The sequence below is a fragment of the Panthera uncia genome, assembly GCF_023721935.1.
Source record: "Panthera uncia isolate 11264 chromosome E2 unlocalized genomic scaffold, Puncia_PCG_1.0 HiC_scaffold_20, whole genome shotgun sequence".
Lineage (NCBI taxonomy): Eukaryota > Metazoa > Chordata > Mammalia > Carnivora > Felidae > Panthera > Panthera uncia.
This window is the reverse complement of record NW_026057589.1, coordinates 24,687,258-24,708,384: the sequence shown is the minus strand read 5'-3', so window position 1 is coordinate 24,708,384 and position 21,127 is coordinate 24,687,258. Positions and strand designations below refer to the sequence as shown.

The window sequence follows — 21,127 nt, the reverse complement described above, 5'->3', positions numbered from 1 at the left end:
AGGCGTCCCCGCTCCGTGGCCCTGGCCCCGATGGGGCTCTCCAGGGGAGAGCGTGAGCACAGCCTCGCTCAGACCTCACGGTCCGCCTGTGCTCTGCGGCGGGACGTCTCCTGCTCAGCTCAGCGCACCCCGGGGGCGCGGTCACTCCGCCGACTGCACAACAGCTTCCGGGCAGGGCCGGCCTAGCCTGACAACTGTCCCTCCTGGCCTCTCCGCCCCGGGATCCACCTTGGGGAAAGGCGGCCACCGGCTGGCTGGAGTGTCCACGAAGCCCTGCCGGGGCCGGGTCCCCCACGAGGACACGAGGTGCCCCACCCAGGGGGGGGGCCCCCGTGTCCCCAGCCTCCAGCAGCTGGAGGCCGCTAACCTGCCAGGTGGGCCCAGTGGGCGCCGTGGGGCGGGCGACAGTGGAGGCCCGGGTCCACGTAATCACCACCGGGGCGAGACGGCTGCTTATCAAAATACTTTATTTTAGGAGACCCCTCAAAAAAAGACCCTCCACATTAGACAGACGCCCAACAACACCCTCGGTCTTTTTTTTTTTTTTTTTTTTTTTTTGGTCTTTTCTATATTTTTTTTTCCTTTTTAAATCAACTAAAACAATCTGATGCTTAAAATAAAAGACAGGAAATATTTCCCAATCGGACTTCAGTCAAGAATATATATCTATTTTCTGACCCTGGGGGCGGCGGGGTGGGGAGGAGGCCGGTAAGGAGCAGGTGCTCCCGGGACCCCGGGGCAGGAAGGAGCGCGGGCAGAGGACCGGCCCAGGGCAGGCTGGCTGGCAGAGGGCAGGGAAGACCCGGGCAGGCGGAACTGGGCGCCTGGGACTTATAATTTACATAAAACTGATGCCGCGTCCTTGTTCCTGCCCCCCGCCGGCCGGCCTGCCTGCCTGTCTCTCGGGACTTCTGCTCTGGGCTGGGGCTGGTTCGGTCTGGTCTGCTGGGGAGGAGACCGGGATTCGGCATCATCTTCGTTACGTGTGTGTGGCTTCTTTTCCAGCTGAGAAACTTTTTTTTTCTTTTTTAATTTTTAAAAAGAATCACAGCCAAAATTAGACGTTAACTTCAAAATCCGAGAAGGCTGTGCTTACCCTATTTATAAAAACACGAGAGTCTCTAACTCTGGCGGGGGGCGGGGGGCCGAGCCCGCGGGGCCCCTACACCTTCCCGGGGATCTTGGCCCGCTTGCGAGCGATGGCGTCCTCCACGGCTTTGAGCTGCTTCAGGAGCTCCTCGCGCCGCGACAGCGTGCTGGCCTTCCCTGATTTGGTGCCGGTGGAGACAGCGGCGGCAGTGCCGGCGTCTGAGGCTTTGCCGGGCACGCTCGTGACCTTACTGGAGCTCTTGGACTGGGGTGACAGCTGGCGCTTCCTGCAGGGGGTGGGCGGGTTGAGGGGAGAGGCCGTCAGAGGGTCGGAGCGCCGTCCCCCCAGCCCCCCACGCCGTGGGCCTCCCAAGGTGGATGGGGCCCGCTGGGCACTGGCGGCTGTGGAGACAGGTCGGCTTCCGGCCGGCAGTGCTCGCTCCAGCCTGGCCGCGGTGGGAGGGGCCCCGGGTCGTGGGGTGGAGGGGACACGGCGTCCGGGGCTCGCCTGGAACCTGCTGATCTGTCCCACTGCTGCCTCCTCGTGACGGGGAGAAGCCCACACTGACTCGGGAGGAGCCCCGAGGGCCGGGGTGGGTGGGGGCTGTGCGGATAACCGAGGGTGCACCCATCCGGACCTCCGGCCTGAGCGTGTAGTGGGGTGCGGGAAGGGGCTAGGCGGCCAGTTTCCTGGCGGAAGCCAATCTCTGCTCCTGCTCGCAGGGCCGATGGGGAAGGCGGGAGGAGCTGGGGCGCCAGAAAGCCTGGTGCCCCGGGCCCCCTCGTTCTAGGACCTGCCGTGGGGCGGGCTCTGCTGGCCTCCACCCGGGCAGGAGCACTCACCTGTCAGGGGGGGCCACGGGTGCCTTAGAATTCTGGCCTCTCTGCCGCTCTGGCTTCGGGGAGCCGAGTCTCCCACCTGACTTGCGGTCCCGAGAACCTGGAAGACACGGGATGAGGTGAGACCGCAGTCTCGATTACGCGTGAGCCAGCAGCGCGGGGTGGCCCACGCGGACGGGGTCGGGTGGGCTTCCCGCACGCCGGCGGCCCCATTCCAGAGCCGTGGCAGCTCACGGGAAGAGGCAAGGGGCAGAGGAAGGGGACGGGGCAGCACGGGTGATGTCAGAGGTGAGACCCCGGGAACCCACGTGGGCTCTGTGCTTCCAGAGCCAGCGCCAGAGCAGGACAGGGGGAAAACACAAGTGACACCACCAAGTCGGAGGCGTCCGTCACACTGCTGTCCAATGAGAACGGAGGGCCCGCAAGAGGGCGCCGGGCGGGGGGTTCGGTGCCGGGCCGAGCACACAGGCTCTCACGCCAGTCGGTTCTCGGTCCGGGCGCGCACGTGCGGTGGGCACCCCCCTCCTGCCCCTGGCGCCCCGGGGATCCCGCCGGCCCCCCTGCCCAGGTTAGCAGGGAGGAGACGCCCTGGCAGAGCTCCAGTCTGCACCGGTCTCCAGAGATCGCCTGAGGGCGGGCGGCTGGGTCAGACTGTATCTACGGCAGCCCCGAGGCCCGCCTGCCCCCTGCGCTCGCTCGTGGACCAGGCTTCCCAGAGTCCGTGTGTCCCGCGCCACCGCAAGAGAGGAGAACCAAGCCCCCGCCTCTCATCCAGACAGTGAAGACGTTTTCGAAAAAGAAAACAATGATAAACCTGCTAACTTCTGTTTATGGCAATTTAGTTATTTTTTTCATAAAAAGTGATATTTATGTTAAAACACAATAACCTACGGTTTCATTTTAACATAAACGCACGCTGAAATCTCCTTCTTAGCTTTAACCTCTACTACCTCAAACACTGACAGGTGTACCCACACGATCGGTTCCTGGGGGTATCTTTCAAGGCCCCTCGGCCTCACTGGGCCCTGCAGGGCTTGGGGCTCACCTCGGTCTGGGGACAAGTTAGCACGCTTGGCCGGAGGAGGACTTTGCCTGTCTTTGTCCGAGGGTTCATACCGCTTCCGGCTCCCTTTGTCAGCCGCCTGAGACAGAGAAGGGCACGGTGAGGACCCCGGCCTGACCTGGTGGCCACCACGCGGAAGCAGCGCGGGCGGACGCAGGGTGCCGACAGGACCCCGAGAGAGGCAAGGCCCAGGGGTTCGGGCCTTCACCCTCTGCAGCGAAGGTGCCTGCGCAGACACTGTGTTTCCTGGGGGCCACCTGCCCGGGAAGGCCTCTCGCCCTTCTAGTCCCATGCAGCCTTGGGGACGTCAGCTCACACAGCCCGAGTCCACTTTGCTCCCTGCCCCCGGGCTGCACTGTGGGAGGCGGCAGGGCCCGGGTGTTCGGGGAAGGGCCAGGGGGAGCACCCCTGGCCCTGGGACGCTCGGATCTCCCAGGACGTGCCGCCGGGCTTCCTCCCCACACGCATCCCCCCGTCCCCGTGAGGCAGTTGGCCGGGGCAGGACGACGAGCTAGCTACGTGCAGCCACCACTCCAGGCCCTCGGTGGTCTAATCCTAGGCGTCAAGCGGCCCCGGCGAACAGCACGGCCCCACAGAGCGGGGCTCCCGGAAGCACCACCAGCAGCGCCCACGGCCTCACCTTGTTCAGCAGCGTCAGCTTGATCTCCTTGTGGGCGACGAATGAGCCCTGCTGGGGCTGCCCGGGGGGCGCCTGCTGGGGGGCCGCGGGCTGCGGGGGTTTCCCGCCTGCAGAAGGCTTCGAGGATTTGGGCAGCTGTGCTGAGGAGTCCCTTTTCCGCTTGTCCTCTTTAACCCCGTCTTCCTTCTTAGACTTTCCTGCCAACGACAAACGCGAAGTCACGGTCGCCATCCTGGCACGGCGGTCTCCCGTGGGCCACGGAGGAGGGATGTGCTCTCGGCCAGGCAACACGCGCGCGTGTCAGAGCTGGGGGGGGGGGGGGGTCCCTGTGCTCTCCTGCTGAACCAAGCGAGGCGGGGCGCACAGCCTCTTTCCACACAGGGCCTGCCCGCCTCTGCAGCCACAATGCCCAGGACGCGAGGAGCCCCCTGTACCTTTCTCCTTCTTGGTCTGGGCTGGGGTGGGGGACCGCGAACTGGCTGAGGACACGGGGCTGGCCAGGTCTGCGTACATGTCGTCTGAGTCCACACTGTGCACCGAGCTGCTACTCGACGTGGCGCTGGACACCGAGGAGACGCTGCTCACGCTCAGGGACCTGGACACACACAAGCACGTCTGCACCCCCGCGGCCGTGACCGCACGACGGCCGGGGGCGAGAGGCCACGGGGGGCCGGCAGCGGATCCCCACGTCTACCTTCCCCAGTCTCGTTTTGAGGCACGTGCACCCACAAAACCCAAGACTTCAGGGGGTGCTCGGGTGGTTTAGAGGCGCCACACGGCGGAGGGACGCCCACGTCCCTGAGTCGAGGGCCCCCTCACGCTAATGCTCAGCCGCCCTGTTTGCCGGGCAGGGTCGTCGAAGCAGGAGCCAGGCTGGCAACGGCAGAGCCGAGGGCCCGGGTACCGAGGCCCGAGGAAGGGGAGGGCTCTGACCCGCAGTCACACCGCACACCGGAGCAGGGGCCACCCCGGCCCAGCACGGGACTCAGGGAAGCGCGGGACCGGTGGCCCGTCTCGCAGGCACCCACCGCTGCCCCCACGGCTCCCGCCACGAGGACTCCCCACGTGGCAGGCCGCGGAGTCCTGTCACTCTCAGAAAACACCGACCAGCACTTCCTAGGTCCTCAGACCCCGAAACGATCAGGGGAGAAAGGGAGGACCCAGTTTTGCTTAAAGACTGGGACTTGAAACCTATTTTAGGAAGATGTGGGCAAAAGGATAAACCACCCGCTGCCTACAAACGAAAGAGAAAGTTCGATTCAGGAACCCGAGCGCTGGTCTCACACGGTCTTCCCTCCAAACAGCTTAAGAGCAGAATTCTTTCCCGCTCATTCTTTTCCCGGATTTGGTTACAGGCCGTCCGCCGAGCGCCTCAAGCATGGGGTGGCGGGGAGGGCTCCGTGCTGGCCTCGGGGCTGCCGGCCAAGGTGCCTCGTCTTCTTGGTCCGCGTGCTGCCCCACAGCACCTCGGGGAGGGGGGGCGGGGGGGGGGGCGCCCGGGCCCGGGGGGGGGGGCGGCCAGGTGCGCGGGGCCGGGGCCGGGGCCGGGGCCGGAGAGGCGCGGACAATAACCTGGATCTGGAACTAGAGCCGCTGTAGCTGCTGCCGCTGCCGCTGCCGCTGATGGTCCGCCTGCAACACACAGAGGCGGTGCCACGGCCGCCCGTCCCTCCGGTCCCCACCCCCCCACCCACAGGCCCAGGCGCTGCTGCTCTCCCCTGAGTGGGCGGGGCTCTGCTCTTTCAAGGCTGGCTTCTCCACAAAACAAGGACGCCAGCCTCTGCTCGAGCCCCCCAGCAACCTCTCTCCAGGGGACTCCTCGGTGTCGAGGGGGCGCCCGCGTCCCGCACGGCCACACCTTCCCTCTCAGGGGCTTGTGCCTCCCAGCGCGCTCGCGGGGAAATCGAGGGCCGGCAAGTCCCTCGGCTCTGGCACCACAGACGCAGAAATCTCCAGAAGGGTACCCAGAAGCCCTTTCGCTTACCTCCTGGGGGGGCTCCTAGCTGGCCGCTCTCTCCTCCTGGCTTCCCGAGGGTCTCCTGGCTTGGCGGGCTCGGGGGCCGGAGCGGTGGTCTTAGGGGCCTGCGGTGGGGCTGGAGGAGGGGCTGGCTTCTTCATGGACTTCTCTCTGTGACAGGAGATGGGGGGAGGGTCAGACCCGGCCTAACAGGCGGGGACGGGTCCTCGAGGAACCCTCGAGAACGACAGCTGGCGCCGTGCCTGCTGGGGATGCCCATCTCCGGGCTGTCCCCGGGCCCGGCCCGCTCAGGCGTGGGGCCCGCACTGCGGGAGGGGAAACGCTCCCAAGAGCTGGTGGCTCCCGTCAGTGTGGGGGAAAGACTCTGCCAATCGTTTGGGTGGGGCGAACACTCAGTTCAGGAAACAAAGTCCGGGCAAAAAGCATGCCGCTCGGCACAGCGTCGGGGGCGAGTCAGGTTCGGTGCGGGCCCGGCCGGGGACAGCCTCCCGCGGGCCGGCGTGTCCGGACTGCGGTGGGTGGCCTCACACGTTCGTCAAGTACATCTAGCGGCACAACTTGGACGGACGTGGTGCTGCTGACGTGAGTTATCCCTCGACGCCATTCGCATTAACGCTTTAAAAGCGGGCTACTCAGGACTCGCTCGCCAGGAGCGTCCGCGGCGTGGGCCGGCCGACGGGCACCGAGGGGTCGGGCGGCGAGCAGGCGGGGCCCCTATGCTCAGCCGCGCCCCGGCCTCGCCCTGCCCGTGGGGCCGACCCCACCACTGGCCTCCCGGGCCCTGCGGCGCTCGGAGGGGAGCCCCCTGCGTTCGGCAGCGGCCGTAGGCGTCACCCGCCGGGTGGCGTGGTGCCTGGGGCGCTCCGCGGTGTCTCCCGTTTCCCGCGCTAGTCCCACGCGCCGGGAGGAGCGAGAGTGAACGGCGAGCCCGGGGTGGCAGGCTGCCCCCTTCCGCGTGTCCCGGACACAGCCCCGGGAGGGCGATGGAACCGCCTCCCCCACGGCCCGGTCTCCTGGCGCCACCGCCCACCTTCTAGGACCTCACTGGGGCCTCTTTACAGTGGGGGGGGGGGGGGGGGTGGGGGAGGTGGGGTGAGAGGGAGGCAGGGAGAGCGCGGAGGGCCTGACCCCCGGGGCACTTACCCTGCTTTCCCGGGAGGCGGGGCCGGCTCCCCCTTGGTTCTGACGGAAGGTCTGTGTGGGGAAGGCGTTGGGGACGGGGACGGGGACGAGGAAAAGGACCGGGACCTAGAGAGCAAACGGACACGTGAGGAGGGAGCACTGCGGTGCCCTGGTCCCGATCAAGGCCGGGGACGCTGCCTGCCTTCGCAGAAGAGGTCACGGCAAGTCTCGGCCTCGGATTTAAAACGGCTTTCGGGTGTTCCCGGTCCTCTCCTCAAACAGCAGCGGGAAAAGGAGTCACCAGGCCGGGGGTCCCGCCGCCCTGGGAGCCGTGTGGGCGGGACAGCAAGGACACACACAGCCCGACCTGGCCCGGTGACAGTGGTGGGACAGAGGGCTGCGCGAGGGAGCCAGGCACGGAGGCCCGGGGTGGGGGGGCAGGGGGCGGGGGCGGCTCCTGCCGGAAGACACTCTGAGACAGTCTCCGACGTGAGCAGCGGGACGGGGGGCGCTGGCCGGGAGGCTCTGAGGCCGGCCAGGCTGCCTCCTCCGTCCCGGGACCCAGCACACCCTCCCAGAGGAGGGAGCCTCCGAGAGGCTCCGGGTTTGCCAATTTCTCCCGACTTGGAGACCGTGGCACAAAACGTGCGACATCTTCGGCCAAACGGGCAACAGCTGAACACCTTGAGCCCCTGCGGTCACCGCACGGCGGTTTTACAGACAGAGGCGCGGACACGTGCCGCACTCTCCTGTCCTCACGCTGGCTCGGCTGGGGCCGCCCACCGTGAGAGTCCAGAGGGAAGGCCTTGCGAGGCCACACGGCCCCGCGCCTCCGCCTGGGGAGTCCTCAGAGGCACTGCTACGGAGCCCTGGCCGCTACGGGTGTGCACAGGGGAGGGGTCTGAGGGCAGTGGGCAGCAGGGGTGTCCAGGCAACCCGAGGAGGAAGGTCAGGTGGCCAAGGACGTGTGGCTGATTTTGTGAAAACGGCTGCGATGTCTACATTCGTGATGTGAGAAGATCCTGAAGCCGACGAGGGAAACTGGGCCTGGGACACAGGCCTGGGACACGGGGGGTGGCTCTGCAGAGCTGGGTGACAAGGACGCCTCACTGCACCGCGGGCCTCCTGCCCATCCCCCTCAGCGCCTTCGAAGCCCCGCAGAGGAGACACCACAGGCGACGTCTTGCCCTCCTGGCACCACTAGCACTTCCAAAACTTCCCAATCTCTCAGCGGGGCCTCAGGCCCACAGCTCACCGTGCACGTGTCCTAAACGAGGCCACACACACAGATTCTTGCCACTGACGCTCTGGTTGGTATCCTTTCCGTCTTCTACCTCTCCTCCCACAGGTAGCCCTCCCTGATTGACCCGTGACCTGCAGCCTTCCTCTGTACCCCTCGAGTACAGCTTAAAACCCCTGGCCACAAGGTTGTGAGGCCTCAGTGCCCACAGCTGACCCTCTAGACACCCTCAGAAACAGGCTGCCTTTCTTTCTCTTGGGCTGCACAAGATCCGACGTCCACAGAAAACAGGCCCCACGTAACCCACCCCATCTGTCCTGCACTCAGACTACCATCTCGACCATCGGGTCCGGTGGCTCCAGCGATCTCCCAATGCTGCTCTAATCATCTCTGTAACTGCCCCGAAGCAACCGTTTGCCAGGAAGGGGCGCCACCGTGGGACCGACCAATCTATTCCAAGAACGCATGGTGATACACTTCCCAAATGAGCATGTACATGCGTCTGGCCCGTGTGTGGTCCTGGTCAAGGACTGGGATGACGAGGTCTCTGGCCGCGGCCGTCCAGGGGTGCGGGGCACACCCCGGGTGCTGTGCAGGCCGCTGCACGGGTGGTCCTCCACTCCCCACCGTCCTGTGGTCTTGGACCCCTCCTCTCCTAACTGAACCCCGAACGGGACTAAGGGAAAGAAAGGGAGCCGGTAGGCTTCCCCGCCAGCGTCTCTGGCAGGCGGGATGAGGCAGAAAGGGCCTCAGGCAGCTGGCATCTGCCCACAGGCAGGGGAGGGGGGCGGCTGGAGCACACGCCACCTGCACTGGTTAGGGAAACAACAGCAGCGAAACAGAGCCCCAGAACGGTCCCGTTTGTCATGCTGACCGACGACTTTGTTCCGACACAAATGACTGAAGAATTCCCTAAGATTCCGGAGCCTGTCTATTTTCAATGGGGAAAATACACCTCTTGTGTGATCTTTTCAGAAGCGTCCAGCAGAACTTCCTGTGACGATGGAAAAGTTGTAACATCCCCAGACGGGGCTCACGCACAGCCCAACACTCCATATCAGAGTGAGGATCGCCGCACGTGGCTGCGGGCCCAGCGGACAGAGGGGATGGTCGGGCCGTGGCCCGGCCGTGGCCTTAGTTCCCACGAGGTCCGAGCCCGCAGCACCCACCCCGCGTCATCTTGCCTCGTGCCCTTCCTCAGAAGACGGCGTGAGACGCACGGCCTACGCCGTCCGAGAACAGCCGAGCAGCCCGGAAGGGCGCCGTCAGACAGAGGCCGCGCCCTCGGGCGCCCGCACTGGCCGCGTGTGGCGGCCGGGACGTACCTGGAGCGGCTGCCTGAGAACGAGCTGTGTCTGGAAGACCGGCTGGAGTAGGAGCTGTAGGAGGAGGAGCGGGAGCGCGACCGGGACGACCCGGAGCCGGAGTAAGAGGACGACCGCGACGAGGACCTGCAGTGCCGAAGACAGGAATGCGAGTGGGGCCCGTGTGCCTCGGCCCGTGGCCCGCCTCCCGGTGCCGGCCCGCTGGCCTCGCTGTTGCCGGGTGACGGCTCGCGGGCCCCGGGGGGACGGAGCCAGCGCAGGTGGGCCCACGCGTGCGGGAGAGCACGTCTGACCTGCGCACATGCCCACGTGTACTTATCGGCCCCTGGCGCACGTCACGGGAACCCCGAATCCACCAGGACCTCTCCGGTCTCCGTCCACACCGCAGGCTCCCCCCACGAGGGGCTGCACCCTCGTCTGTTTGTTCAGACCCGGTGGACACACAGAAGCCCCAACTCACAGCAAGAGAGGGGCTGACCCCTCTGCCCTCACCGGGTCCGTGCTCCCGGCTGGGTCGCCAACATCCTGGCCGGTCTCAAGTGTCTATTTTGGGGGGCGTGAAGCCTTTCTGAGGCTCCGAGCATCGGTTCTGTTTGCCGCTGACGCTCTAGCACCCCAGCTTCTCAATAATCTCGGAACAGACGCCCCTGCAGTCCCACTGACTGTCCTCAGGCGGGGGCGGCGTGGCCGTCCGGTGGTGCGGATGAACCAGCTTAACTCCGACCAGCCGGTCTCCTTACCTGGAGGAATTGGAGGCAGAGGCCGACGAGGCGGATGTTTTCCGACGCCTTCGTGCCCGGCTGGGGGAGACGGACACCCCGAGTTTCTTCTTGGGAGACTTGGACCGACGCCAGGGGTCCTTCCACTCGTCTGCTCGCTTCACCTGCGGGCCGGCAGCGGTGGCCTCCTTCTTTGGTGGCTCAGTTTGACGGCTAAAATCACAGAGATGTTAGCAACGCTGGGACCCCTTCCATGAAGGCGCCGCTGTTTGGTGAAGGGAACCTTATAAGGGGTGAGATCACGGCATGAAGTGCCTTATTCAAGGGGAGCCTGACAAATAAAGGGTCGCCTATGGGGGCGGCAACAGTCCACCGACAGCAGAGCTCGCTCCGTGAACGGTCTCCCCGCACACGCGTCCTTCCTGGGCAAACACCCATCTTTCTCCCTCAGGACACCTAACCACATTGGTACTTACCTTTTCGGGTGTACCTGCTTCCTGACCTCCTATCTTCCCCACCCACACTACAAACTCTGGGGAGGACAGGGACAGAGGTGGCCCATCCAACATGCTCTCTAGAGCTGGCACGCAGGTGCACAACAAATGCTTAATTTAAGGGTAACGAAGCACTTTTTGTTTCCACGTGCATTAGAGATTTGACGAATCATGAAACTCCAGCCTTAAACGGTTCGTTTGTCGTCTGAGTTAGGTTTAAAGAGGCTGGTTTAATTCACCCAGAGAATATCCTGATCAAAGCCAGAGAGGGAGGGTGGCGGGGGGAGGCAGTGGCCCAGAGAGGGGTGCTCCTCCGTGACCGCCGTTAACGCAAGCGTCAGGACTGAGGGCTAGCGGGCCAGGATGAGGGACCCTGCCAGGCCCGATGAGCAATCGCCCCCAAATCTCAGCGGGGCTGCATCCGTGGTAACCACAAGTGGACAGAAGTCACCTGGAAGAGGATCAAGGCTGAAGTGTGAGAGCCACACTCTGTGGTGGACGGCGGGCTTCCGGCAGAAGAACCGGGAGCCCTCCTTAAAGGCGGTGGGAGGTGCTGGGCGGCTGAGTCCTAGACGGGTGAGCCCGTCCACACCACCCAGGAGCTCGCGGCAGAGACAAAGTGGGAGAAGGGACTTCGGCAGCCCAGCTTGGGAGGAGGCCCAGCACTGGCCAGGGCGCCCTGTGCCCACAGATACACCCCACAAACCAAAACCTCCTCCCTTAATGAGGAGCCAAAGTATAGGATCCCAGACAAGTAGCAGTTGTGTGCTGGTCCCGGGATATAGTCCTTTATTAGTTAAATACTATAAAGTTCATTTAAAAAACACAGAAAGTACAAACAAGGAAATAAATAAAAATCCGGTCCTCCCATTTTCCAGAGACGGCCAGCATCTCTTTACGCCTCTGCGCTCCCTTCCCCCGCACTCGGTCGGCCGCAAAGAACACTCCCGCGTGCACTCACGCCCACTGTACCCATGACCCGCCCGGTGAGCGCTCGGCTGCAACGGGGCGCCTCCCCGTGGCACCTGCTGTGCAAGTGGGGTCTTCCCGGACCGTGTGATGACGCGCGCCACATGCCACGTGCCACAGAATTCCAACATTCCTACACCATCGGCTGTTTCTAACCTATAATGCTAAAATGACCCCTTCTACGTTCACGGACAACTTGTTTCTTCTAAGAGCAGACTCCTGAGAAGTCGAAACGGTGGGTCAAAGGAAATGAACGTTTTACAAGCTAAGTATCTTCCCCAAAGGGACACCAACCTGCGCTCGCTCGGCAGCGTGAAGGCGCCCACGTCACCTCGTTCTCACCGTGCGGGTTCCCGTGTTACCAGGGAAACACAAGATAAACCCTCAACGTGGCAACTGCGTACGTGGAAAGGGCTCCTGGTGTCTGTGGCGGCAGCTGGGGCCGGAAGGCCGGCCCCCGCGCCTCCTGGCCACCCTGAACTCTGGCCGTCGGCCTCACTCTTGGCCACTTTTCTGGCCAGTTCTTTATGTGGGAGGGAGCCCTTCACGGTCCCGCGTCTGTCCCCGGCTGCTGGCTCTCAACTCTGGTGGCGGCATCGAATGGGCTCCTTCTCTTTCCGGCACACGGGTCCCGCTCCACTCGGAGCCGCCCTCGCTTGTGTTTTTCTTCTGGGTGATCTCGAGCTCCTCCCTTTCTTTCTTGTGTTAACAGTCCATTCTTTGGTGTGCCCGGAGTTGCGGTTTCTGTCTGCGACGCATAGGGCAGAGCACAAGGTGGCGTGAGGGGAGGGGGCCCACGGCGCCGGCCGGCTTCTCCGCCAGCGGCTCTGGGATGCGGGGCCACCTCTGGTGTGCGTGTCTCACTCTCGGGGGGCCGCTGTCTCGTAACCCGGCTACTCCCCTCCCTCCAGGATCGTCCCCCCGGGAGGTGCACGGTCCAGAAGCCCCGACGCTCCGAGTTCCCCAAGGTGCTCGGCGCGTGCCGCCCTCGTGCCTGCAGACGCTGTCCCCCCACCGGGCCTCCCGCGGGCGTGTTCCTAAGCTAAGAGCATCTTGCCATTCACCCAGGCCTTCCCTCGTGGGGGCCGTTCTCTTCATAAGACGTCCCGCCTTTTCTGGGTAGACTTTCAGCTGCTGCGGAGTCTCCACCACCAGCACCTGAGCCTCTCGGTTCCACTTGGCTTTGCCGTGACCAGCATCCAGTTATCTCACATCACGATACGTAAAAACCGTCACCTGCCGACATCTGCAGAACCACCAGCGAGTTTCAGGTCTGCTACTTGCGAAGGCTCCCGCAGCAGAAGCGAAAACCAACATTTAAAACTGCCCTAAGGACACGCTAAATTGAAGCATAAAATCCCTGTTTTGTCGGCCCCAAACCCCGAGAGACAATGCCACATAAGCTCGTAAGCGTGTCCTCCGAGGAAAGTAATCCCGGGAGGAAGCAAAAACCTGTCGATTCCAGCCTGTCCCAGCTGTCCCAGCTGCCCCAGGCTGCCATCACCTTTCCACGTCCTGTGCTGCTCTCATTCTAAAAATGCAACAGGAAACAGAACACCTTGGTCACCGGGTTTCCATGAGTCATCGAACGGCCCAGCTTGGCCGGTTTGCGGCCCGTCTACCAGGGGCAGCAAAGCGGCCGAAAAAGGGACAGGCCTGTGACGCTGCCGTGACTGCACCGAGGGTCCCTGCTGCAGTGAGCAGAGAGAGGACAGAACACTGATCTGTCCCCATCACAGCACTGAGGTCACCGAGCGGAGGCCAAAGCAGACTCCCGTCCTCTTTTAGAGTCAGTGTTTCTTGCCAGCGACACCCTTTCACTCACACTGGGGTGACACTATGGGCTTCACAATGAGCTGCCCTTCAACAGTGCTGGAACGGGGCCTGGGGGCGCTGTGGGGGCCTTGCTTCTGAAGGGCTGGATGCCTGGTAGTGACCCCATGAAACCAGGGATCCCCAAACTGTGGCAAATGGGGGTCCTGGTTTTAATTAACTAGTACACAAACAACCATTTTTACTTCTGACTTTATTTCCATAGTGACTCACTAGGACAAATGATCTGGCCTGCTTTACGGAAATGATGTAAAGTTTCCTTTTTAGACGTATTTAAGCTTAAAAAGTGAAAACCTCAAAAAACGTAAAGAGCACGTGTGGGACCTGGACACAGAAAGCCGTGCAGGTGGTGCAAGAATGGAGCAGTCTGGGGAGCACGTTGAGCCAGGGGTCCCTTCTGCAGACCCCCCACGTCAGACACTGCTGAGAGGGGCCGCGGACTTGGGGACCCAGACCGGGAAGAAAGGGTCTCAGGCCTGGACACAAACCTGGAACCGTCAGTTTTGATGGCAAGTGTTTTTGGGAAAATGACCGAAGGAACACCCGACGAAGAGCTCACAGGAAGTCCCACTGGGAGACGTGCACAGGACACTGGGGACGGCCGGCAGAGGGCAGACGAGGCATCCCCAGACTCCCATGCGGGTGGGCACGTGTGGCTAGGGGTGACAGCAGCCACCTGGTCCACTGTCTTTCCTTCTTCACCGTTTCCTCTATTCTTTGTAAGGTTTTCCAAACATTCCTACGCCGTAACGTTTCACATTTGTTACAGAGAAACCCCAAGTACTAAAGATTTTTCCACTCCTGCAGAGAGAATGGTCTGCTATACGGACCCGCACACACTCTCGGAGTCTTTATCAGTGCCCTGCTCTCACCTCTCATGGGGCCTCAGAGGAGGAAGGGGCCCCGAGCTCTGGGCTGCGGTGGGCAGCACAGGGCGGGCAGAGGAGTCCGACACAACCCAGTCAGTAAGGGGGCAGAGCCCGGGAGGCCGGCTCTGAAACCCTGGGCAGCAGCGCCCCTGACACGGGGCCCATGGAGGCTCCTGTGCTCTCAGAGAGAGGCCAGGCCCCTGAGGATGAAGCCCCTTTCAGAGAGTGCCGACACCCCGGAAGAGAGAGCGCGCGTGGCCTGGAAAACAAAGGACCTCGTGGAGACAGAAAGCAGCGCGGAACCGCCCCCCCCCCCCCCCCCCCCCCCCCAGGCTTGCGACTCAGCCCAGGAACAGGAACAGCGAAGTCAGCAGGTGACTGGGGAGGCCAGGCCCAAGTCAGGAACGCGCGTGGAATTTGCATAAAGCCTTCCCAAGGGAGAGGGGAAGCCAGGCTCCTGTCCCTCCGCCGAGGAAGTGGCCTTCCCAGCACAGCTACAACACAAGCTTATCTTCCGGGTACAGAGCCTTTGTTCAAGGCCTCGGGAGACGCTCCAAGGAGCAAAGGTCAGCCGTACCAGGACTGCCAAATGCCCACGTCGGAACACAACACGACACAGGGGCCCGGGTCGACTCCTGACACGCCTCGTGTCTCACACGGGCCACAGGGGTGTGAGGTGGCGGTGACGTAAGAGGGTGACGGAACGGTGTCTGGAAACTCCGAGCTGAGCGGCTGCCAAGCGTGGGCTCCAAAGCGGAACAAGGTGAAAGCAGAAAGGTGTTCTTCTAAAATCAAAGGGCTAAGTCTCTAATAAGGATCCGGGAAAAGGGAACCGCAAGTCACCTAACTTGTTCACACTCCTGTCTGGGAAGGTCACGGTACCTTCCGCGGGAGACGTTCACGCCTGTGCTCCCGGAGCCTCTGTGGGGCCTTATGTGGAAGCCTGCGCCGTGATCACCCTCCTCAACACCAGGCAGAAGCCACCCACGGCGGTCCATGCGCTTCTGGGAGGGCGCTGGCCCGGGCAGGGGCTCCCTCCCTCCGGAACGCCCGCCTGCAAGGGAGCCTGCTCCCCTCCCCTCCCCGCCTGTGCCCCCAGCGCGGTGCCCGCACAGGACCTGCCGGATGCTGCAGCACAGGCCGCTGCACTCCCGGTCTTCCAGGGGAGGAGAGACGGAAGGGCCTACGGTGATGTCACGTTCACCCTCCGCCTCTGAAAACACACTCGAACCTAATCAGGGACAAGTAAACCCAGGAACACACAAGCCCTGTGTGCCCCGACATGAACTTCGGGGGGAGCAGAGGACAAAGCGGGCACACAGCGATGCCCGAGGAGGCTCCCCAGCGCCTCTCCCATGTCACGGCCGCACCCGCGTCCGTCCGTACCTCCCCAACTCCCACCCACGCCAGACATCCACACACACCTGAGAGCATGACATACTGCCATCATCTGCCTTTTTGTACTCAGCAAATAGCTGAGCAAGTTCTGGATGACTCAGGGGGGTAGGTAGTCAAGAAGCTAAAAACCAGGATGCGCTTTTCCTCAAAGATACCCCGGACGTGACTTTCTCAGAGCCGAGCAATTCAGCCGTGCCCAGGACGGACGAGCGCCGAGATCAGAACGGGGACATGAGGGTTAGGAAACCCCCAGGGGAGCGCCTTGCCCGGAGACAAGACCGAGGACGGTTTCAGAGCTGAGCCTAAGTGCCGGGGAACCAGCTCGGAGGTATCTGTGATGCCGGGCTGGTCGCGGAGCATGAAGCGTCACACGGCTGGGAGCGGAGCGGGAGGCCAGGTTGTCCGGGTGTGGTCGTCGGCACACTCAGGCCACGACTTGTCATGTTCAAATTCACGAACCCGACAGAGTGTGCCACGGAGGCCGCGGAAGGTGGGGAGACACCGCAGCGGCCGAGGCCGGGCGGCGGGAGGCCGGGCAGATGGGCACGGGCGCTGGCCGGGCGGGAGCGGAGCGTCCCCAAAAGCGGAGGGAAACCCAACGTGTGGGTTTTGCGAATAAAGGGGCAACCTGAGCTGCTCAGACACACGCAGGGCCGGGGCCCAGCCGCAAGCCAGCTGCTCCGGGCCGGGGCGAGTCCAGAGCAGGCCTCTGTGGGGGGCTCACAGACCCCCCGATGTGCCTCTGACCGGACACTGACGGGCCGCGCACAGGCCTCTCGCACCCCGAGACGCCAAGGACCCCTCTGAGGAGAGCGTGGGCTTCGGGGAACGTGGAGAGGCGGGCAGTTTCCCTCCCAGGAAACGAGGAGTGTGCCATGTCACCCCAAGGGGCACCACACCTCAACCGTGTGCAGCTCTCGCGGTAACAGGCGGTCTGGGCAATCCCTCCAGGAAGAGGTCAGCTGCTATTTTTATCTGGGATGGCCTGAATCTGCCTGTGCCAAAGCACATCCTCAAGACCCGCCTCAGCCCCGCCCAGAGCACACCCACTGGCTCGGCTGTAAAGATTAGAAGGTTTCACAAAAGGGGTTTCCCTCTATTTACATAGAGGCGTCCCATACGACTGCTTACGAGGTTCCAGTCTAGTCTCTAAATAGCCCAGATGCAGGAGCGGCCAGGGACCCCAAAAGGCACAGTTACAGAAGGCCAAGCTAAATGGAGAGGGACACATCTGCGCACACGGTGACACCGCGTCTAGCCTGCGAGGCCCAGCGTAAAGCTGGCAAGAAACCCCGACAGCTCACCAGGTGCCGTGTCAGAGCAGACCAGCTCGGGACGGGCGGGGGGAAGAAACCGGGAGCCCGGAGCGCCACTGCCAGCCCTCACCCACAGCTCGCTCCACCGCGCTGCGTGCCCGTGCCCTCTGCTGGGTGGCGGGGGCTCTGGGTTTAAAGCGCCCGCGCCGGCCGCAGACAAGACGGGAGAGCCACCAGCGCACGGAGTTCATCGCCTACCCCCGTCACGTCCACCGGGCTCTGCGAGGACCAGGGCGGTGCCGCATCCGCTCCGGCACACGGCCCCCCTGGTGGCACAGACGAGAGCTTCCCACCGGGCTCTCTGAACGGGACCGTGTCTGTCTCCTATTTCAGGCGAGGAGAACCCTTTCTGTCCAGCTGCTGCTGTAAAATCCCCAAGCCGTCCTGGGCTAAGTAAACAAACTCTTCGACGACAGGGAGATCGCACAAACATACTACCGCAGGGAAATTCAGCTTCCTCCCGAAGAAGCAGTCACACCGGCTCTGGCTGGTCACAGGAAAAGGAAATAGGAGGGCCGGGTTGGAAATTCTGCTCTGGTGAAACCCTAGCCCTTCGGGCCGGTCGCAGGGCCAGCAGGGTTCCAGCCAGAGTGATCAAAGACGGGGTGCAAGACTCCCCGGCACCAGTGAGACAGGCTGAATCCTAACCAAGGGACAGGGTGCACGTGTCCCTGCCGTCAGCAGAAGTCCTGTGGGGGACGGTCCGCAGGAGCGAAAGTGAGAGTCCAGGCAAGAAAAGGGGGGGACCGTGAGCCCAACAGACGGGAGCAAACCGGGCAGAAACAAGTAGAGGGCACGCCTGCCTGGTCCGGTGAGGAAGCTGCACCTCCTTTTAGGAAGAAGCCACTCAGTCGCGCCTCCTGAACCCGCCCTGCGGGCTCAGCCGTGTTCTCACTGACCCCGGCCCTCACCTGCCGATCCTGGGCTGTGCAAACGCAGGCTGTGTGTGAGGCCGTTCTGCACAGGCGTCTGGCGCCCGGGGGCCACGCCGACACACAGCACTGCTGTTAGCGCAGTCTCGCTGGACTTGCGTGGGCACCTCCTCTGCAGGGGTCGGGCAGCACTGGGACCGGGAATGAGTGGCAGGCGGGCGTCTGTCCCAGGAGTCAGTCACAAGCACAGACAGACACAGCCGCCGGCGCAGCTGTTCTCCCACGGACTCTCTCTAAAAGCACACGCCCTCGGGTATAAAAGGGTCCCTGTGCCGGAAGAACAGACCTCCAACTTGGAAGAGCTACCTGGCTTCCTGGAGACGAGCAGGACGTGTCAACGGAGGGAGTGGAGGGAGGCGGTTGGTCGTCAGAGTAAATATGAGCGAATTCGCTCATAAACCAGCAAACCACGAGAACGGACTTGCTGATGTGATCTGGGAGTCCACACATCCTAGACATCATCTGTCCGTCTTTCTTGTGTTTCTCCTTCTAAGACCAGGGATGTGGATGTGCACGAAAACAGCCGTTTCACGAATCTGGAAAGCAGACTGAATCAGTCCTCTCTGCAGAACTCAGCCTATGATTCTGTCCACCTTACAACACTCACGGCGGCAGACGGGGCAAAACGCAGGCTGCTACCGAATCCAGAACAACTCCACAGCACCATCGAGGGTCTGCGGGCTCCAGCTCCGTGCCGGGACCTGAGACGGGACCTGCTGCCATGGTGCCCCCCTGGGGATCCCACTTTGGAAGGCAGCACAGGCTAACAGAGATGCGAACAGCACAATGTGACATCGGGGAGCGACGACAGCCGTGAGGATCTACCAAGCAGGGAGCGAAGACAGGGGTGGGTGGGGAGGCCCCTCTGAGCGGCCATGTCGGAGCAGAGTCCCAGAGATGCCGGGGCCCAGCAGGGGCGGAGGGTGGCCAGGGCCCAGGCTGGACGAAGAGCGCAGCGGTGGCGCGAGCAGAGGGGTTTCCAGGGACCGAGAGCAGGAAGATCAGAATCAAGCTTTGCGCTTCAAATGAAGTGATGAATTTCACGGTGAGGTAAACGGCGGTTCCGGCCACATAAAGATCCGACACAGCGGTCTTCCAGAGAATGAACTGTTTCTGCATCTAGGGCGTGTGATTCACTCTGAACGTCCTGTCGAAACATCGCTTTGCCCAATGTTAGGAAAGTATGAAAAAATACAGCGAATTTAGTGAGGGCAATTCATCGCCATGTGGAGGATGGGAACAGTCAAGGCTGGTGCTCACACGGACTGTCCTGCTGCGGCCAGAGTTGACCGTGAAACCAAAGACTACGGTCCTGATGCTCGTTGTCAGAAACACAGCTGCGCTGACACAGGGGACGAGATCTACGGGAAGAGCTCAGCTTCCCCCACCAAGGAACTGTCACCAGTAAACGAATTCGGTACAAAGGACACAAATTCAACATACAAAAATCTGTTGCATTTTTATACAGTAACAACGTGAACAACAACAACAAAGAAAACAATCCCATTTACAACTGCATCAAAAATAAAATACTTAGGAATAAATGTAGCCAAGGACGTGAAAGCACTGTATCCTGACAACTGTATGAAACCCATGAAAGAAATCGAAGACTCCACAATTAACGGAAATCTATTCCGCGTTCACGGATCGCAAGGATGCAGAAGAAACGTCCACACCACCCAAAGCCAAGTACAGACTGGAATCCCTATCAAAACTCCAAGGGCAGTGTTCACCAGGAATAGAAAAAACAACCGTATGGAACCACAAAAGACCCCAAACAGCCAAAGCAATCTCGAACAAGAACAAAGCTGGATCAAGAATCTCGCTTCCTGATTTCGAACTGTATCAAAAAGCTTTAGTAACCAAAACTGTATGGTATTGGCATAACAACAGACACGTATCAGGGCCCCTGGCTGGCTCAGATGGTGGAGTGTGCAATCGGGGTCGTGAGTTCAAGCCCCACGATGGGCACAGAGACCACTTAAGGCAGACAAACAAACAAACACCAGACACAGATCAATGGGACAGAACGGAGAGCCCAGAAGTCAATCCATGCATATATGGTCAATTACAACAAAGGAGGTAAGAAGACACAAAGGAGAAAAGATGGTCTCTTCAATAAACCATGCTGGAAAAACCGGACAGCCATATACAGAAAGAAGTGGACCCCTGTCTTACACTGCACACAAAAATAATTCCAAATGGATCAAAGACGCGAAATCCAGAAGCTCCCAGTTGGAAACACGACAATAAAGCTCCTCGATGCGAGTCTCACCCACACCACGGGCAACAAGACCAAATATAAACAGTGGGACCACACCGGCTAAAAAGCTCCCACAAAGCAAAGTAAATCATCAACAAAGTGAAAGGACAGCCTACGAGAGCGCGAAAAAAATACTCGCAAGCCATTTATCAGGTGAGGGATTAATATCCAAAATACGTAAAGAACTCCTACAACTCAATGGCAAAAACCAAAGAATCCAATTTAAAAACGGGCAATTGCCTGACTAGACATTCTCCAAAAGAAGACAGCCAGATGGCCAACAGGAACGTGAGAAGGCGCTCAACATCACTCATCACCAGGCGACTGCAAATCAAACCCAAAATGAGGGATCACGTCCCACCTCTTAAAAGGCTGTCATCAAAAACACAACTGGTAACAAGCGTCAGTGAGGGTGGGGAAGGGGACCCCTCGTGCACTGTCGGTGGGAATGCAAACGGGCGCGGCCGCTGTGGAAAACAGTATGGAGGGTCCTCAAAAAACTGAACACAGAACTACCACGTGATCCAGCAACCACTTCTGGGTAAACATCCAAACGAAACGCAAACAGAAGAGACGTCCACACTCCCGTGTTCACCGCAGCTTCCTTCTCAAAGGGAGGACGCGGAAACCAGCTGAGCGTCCACTGGCAGATGAAGAAGGTGTGGAGGAGCCATACCATGGACGGTGATTCAGCCGCGAGAAAGAGGGACATCCTGCCATTTGTGAGAACATGGACGGACCCTGAGAAACTACGCTCGGTGAAGTCAGGCAAAAAAAGACTTCTTACTGTATATTCCTAACTTACACGGAGAATCGAAAAGAGCCAAACATCTAGAAACAGACAGGAGAAGGGCGTGGAGGAAACGGCAAGATGTTGGTCACGCGGTACAAATTTCCAGTCGTGAGACGAGTCGGTGCCGGGGATCTAGGGTACCGCGGTGGGCCCGTGGTTGAAATACCGTATCGTGTACCCGTGTACCTGAGATGCGAGACAGTTCTGGGATTTTCTCACCACACACGTGAGGGAATTATGTGAA

At 61.4% G+C, this 21,127-nt stretch overlaps 1 protein-coding gene across 3 annotated transcripts in view; it reads right to left on the bottom strand.

Annotated features, from left to right (window-relative positions):
- Positions 1-311: 311 nt before the first annotated feature.
- The window catches only part of ZC3H18 (zinc finger CCCH-type containing 18), a 59,772-nt gene continuing 38,956 nt past the window's right edge, over positions 312-21,127 (bottom strand). For 2 of the 3 annotated variants that reach the window (XM_049622745.1, XM_049622746.1), the window contains exons 10-19: positions 10,038-10,229; positions 9,298-9,423; positions 6,754-6,858; positions 5,617-5,760; positions 5,205-5,264; positions 4,067-4,227; positions 3,633-3,829; positions 2,975-3,071; positions 1,933-2,029; positions 312-1,376 (exon numbers count right to left, since the gene is read on the bottom strand). In XM_049622745.1, the coding sequence (XP_049478702.1) occupies positions 1,163-1,376; positions 1,933-2,029; positions 2,975-3,071; positions 3,633-3,829; positions 4,067-4,227; positions 5,205-5,264; positions 5,617-5,760; positions 6,754-6,858; positions 9,298-9,423; positions 10,038-10,229 (1,393 nt within the window). In that variant the 3' untranslated portion in view covers positions 312-1,162. The remainder of the gene's footprint in view (positions 1,377-1,932; positions 2,030-2,974; positions 3,072-3,632; positions 3,830-4,066; positions 4,228-5,204; positions 5,265-5,616; positions 5,761-6,753; positions 6,859-9,297; positions 9,424-10,037; positions 10,230-21,127) is intronic. The other variant, XM_049622747.1, reaches the window with a different exon arrangement.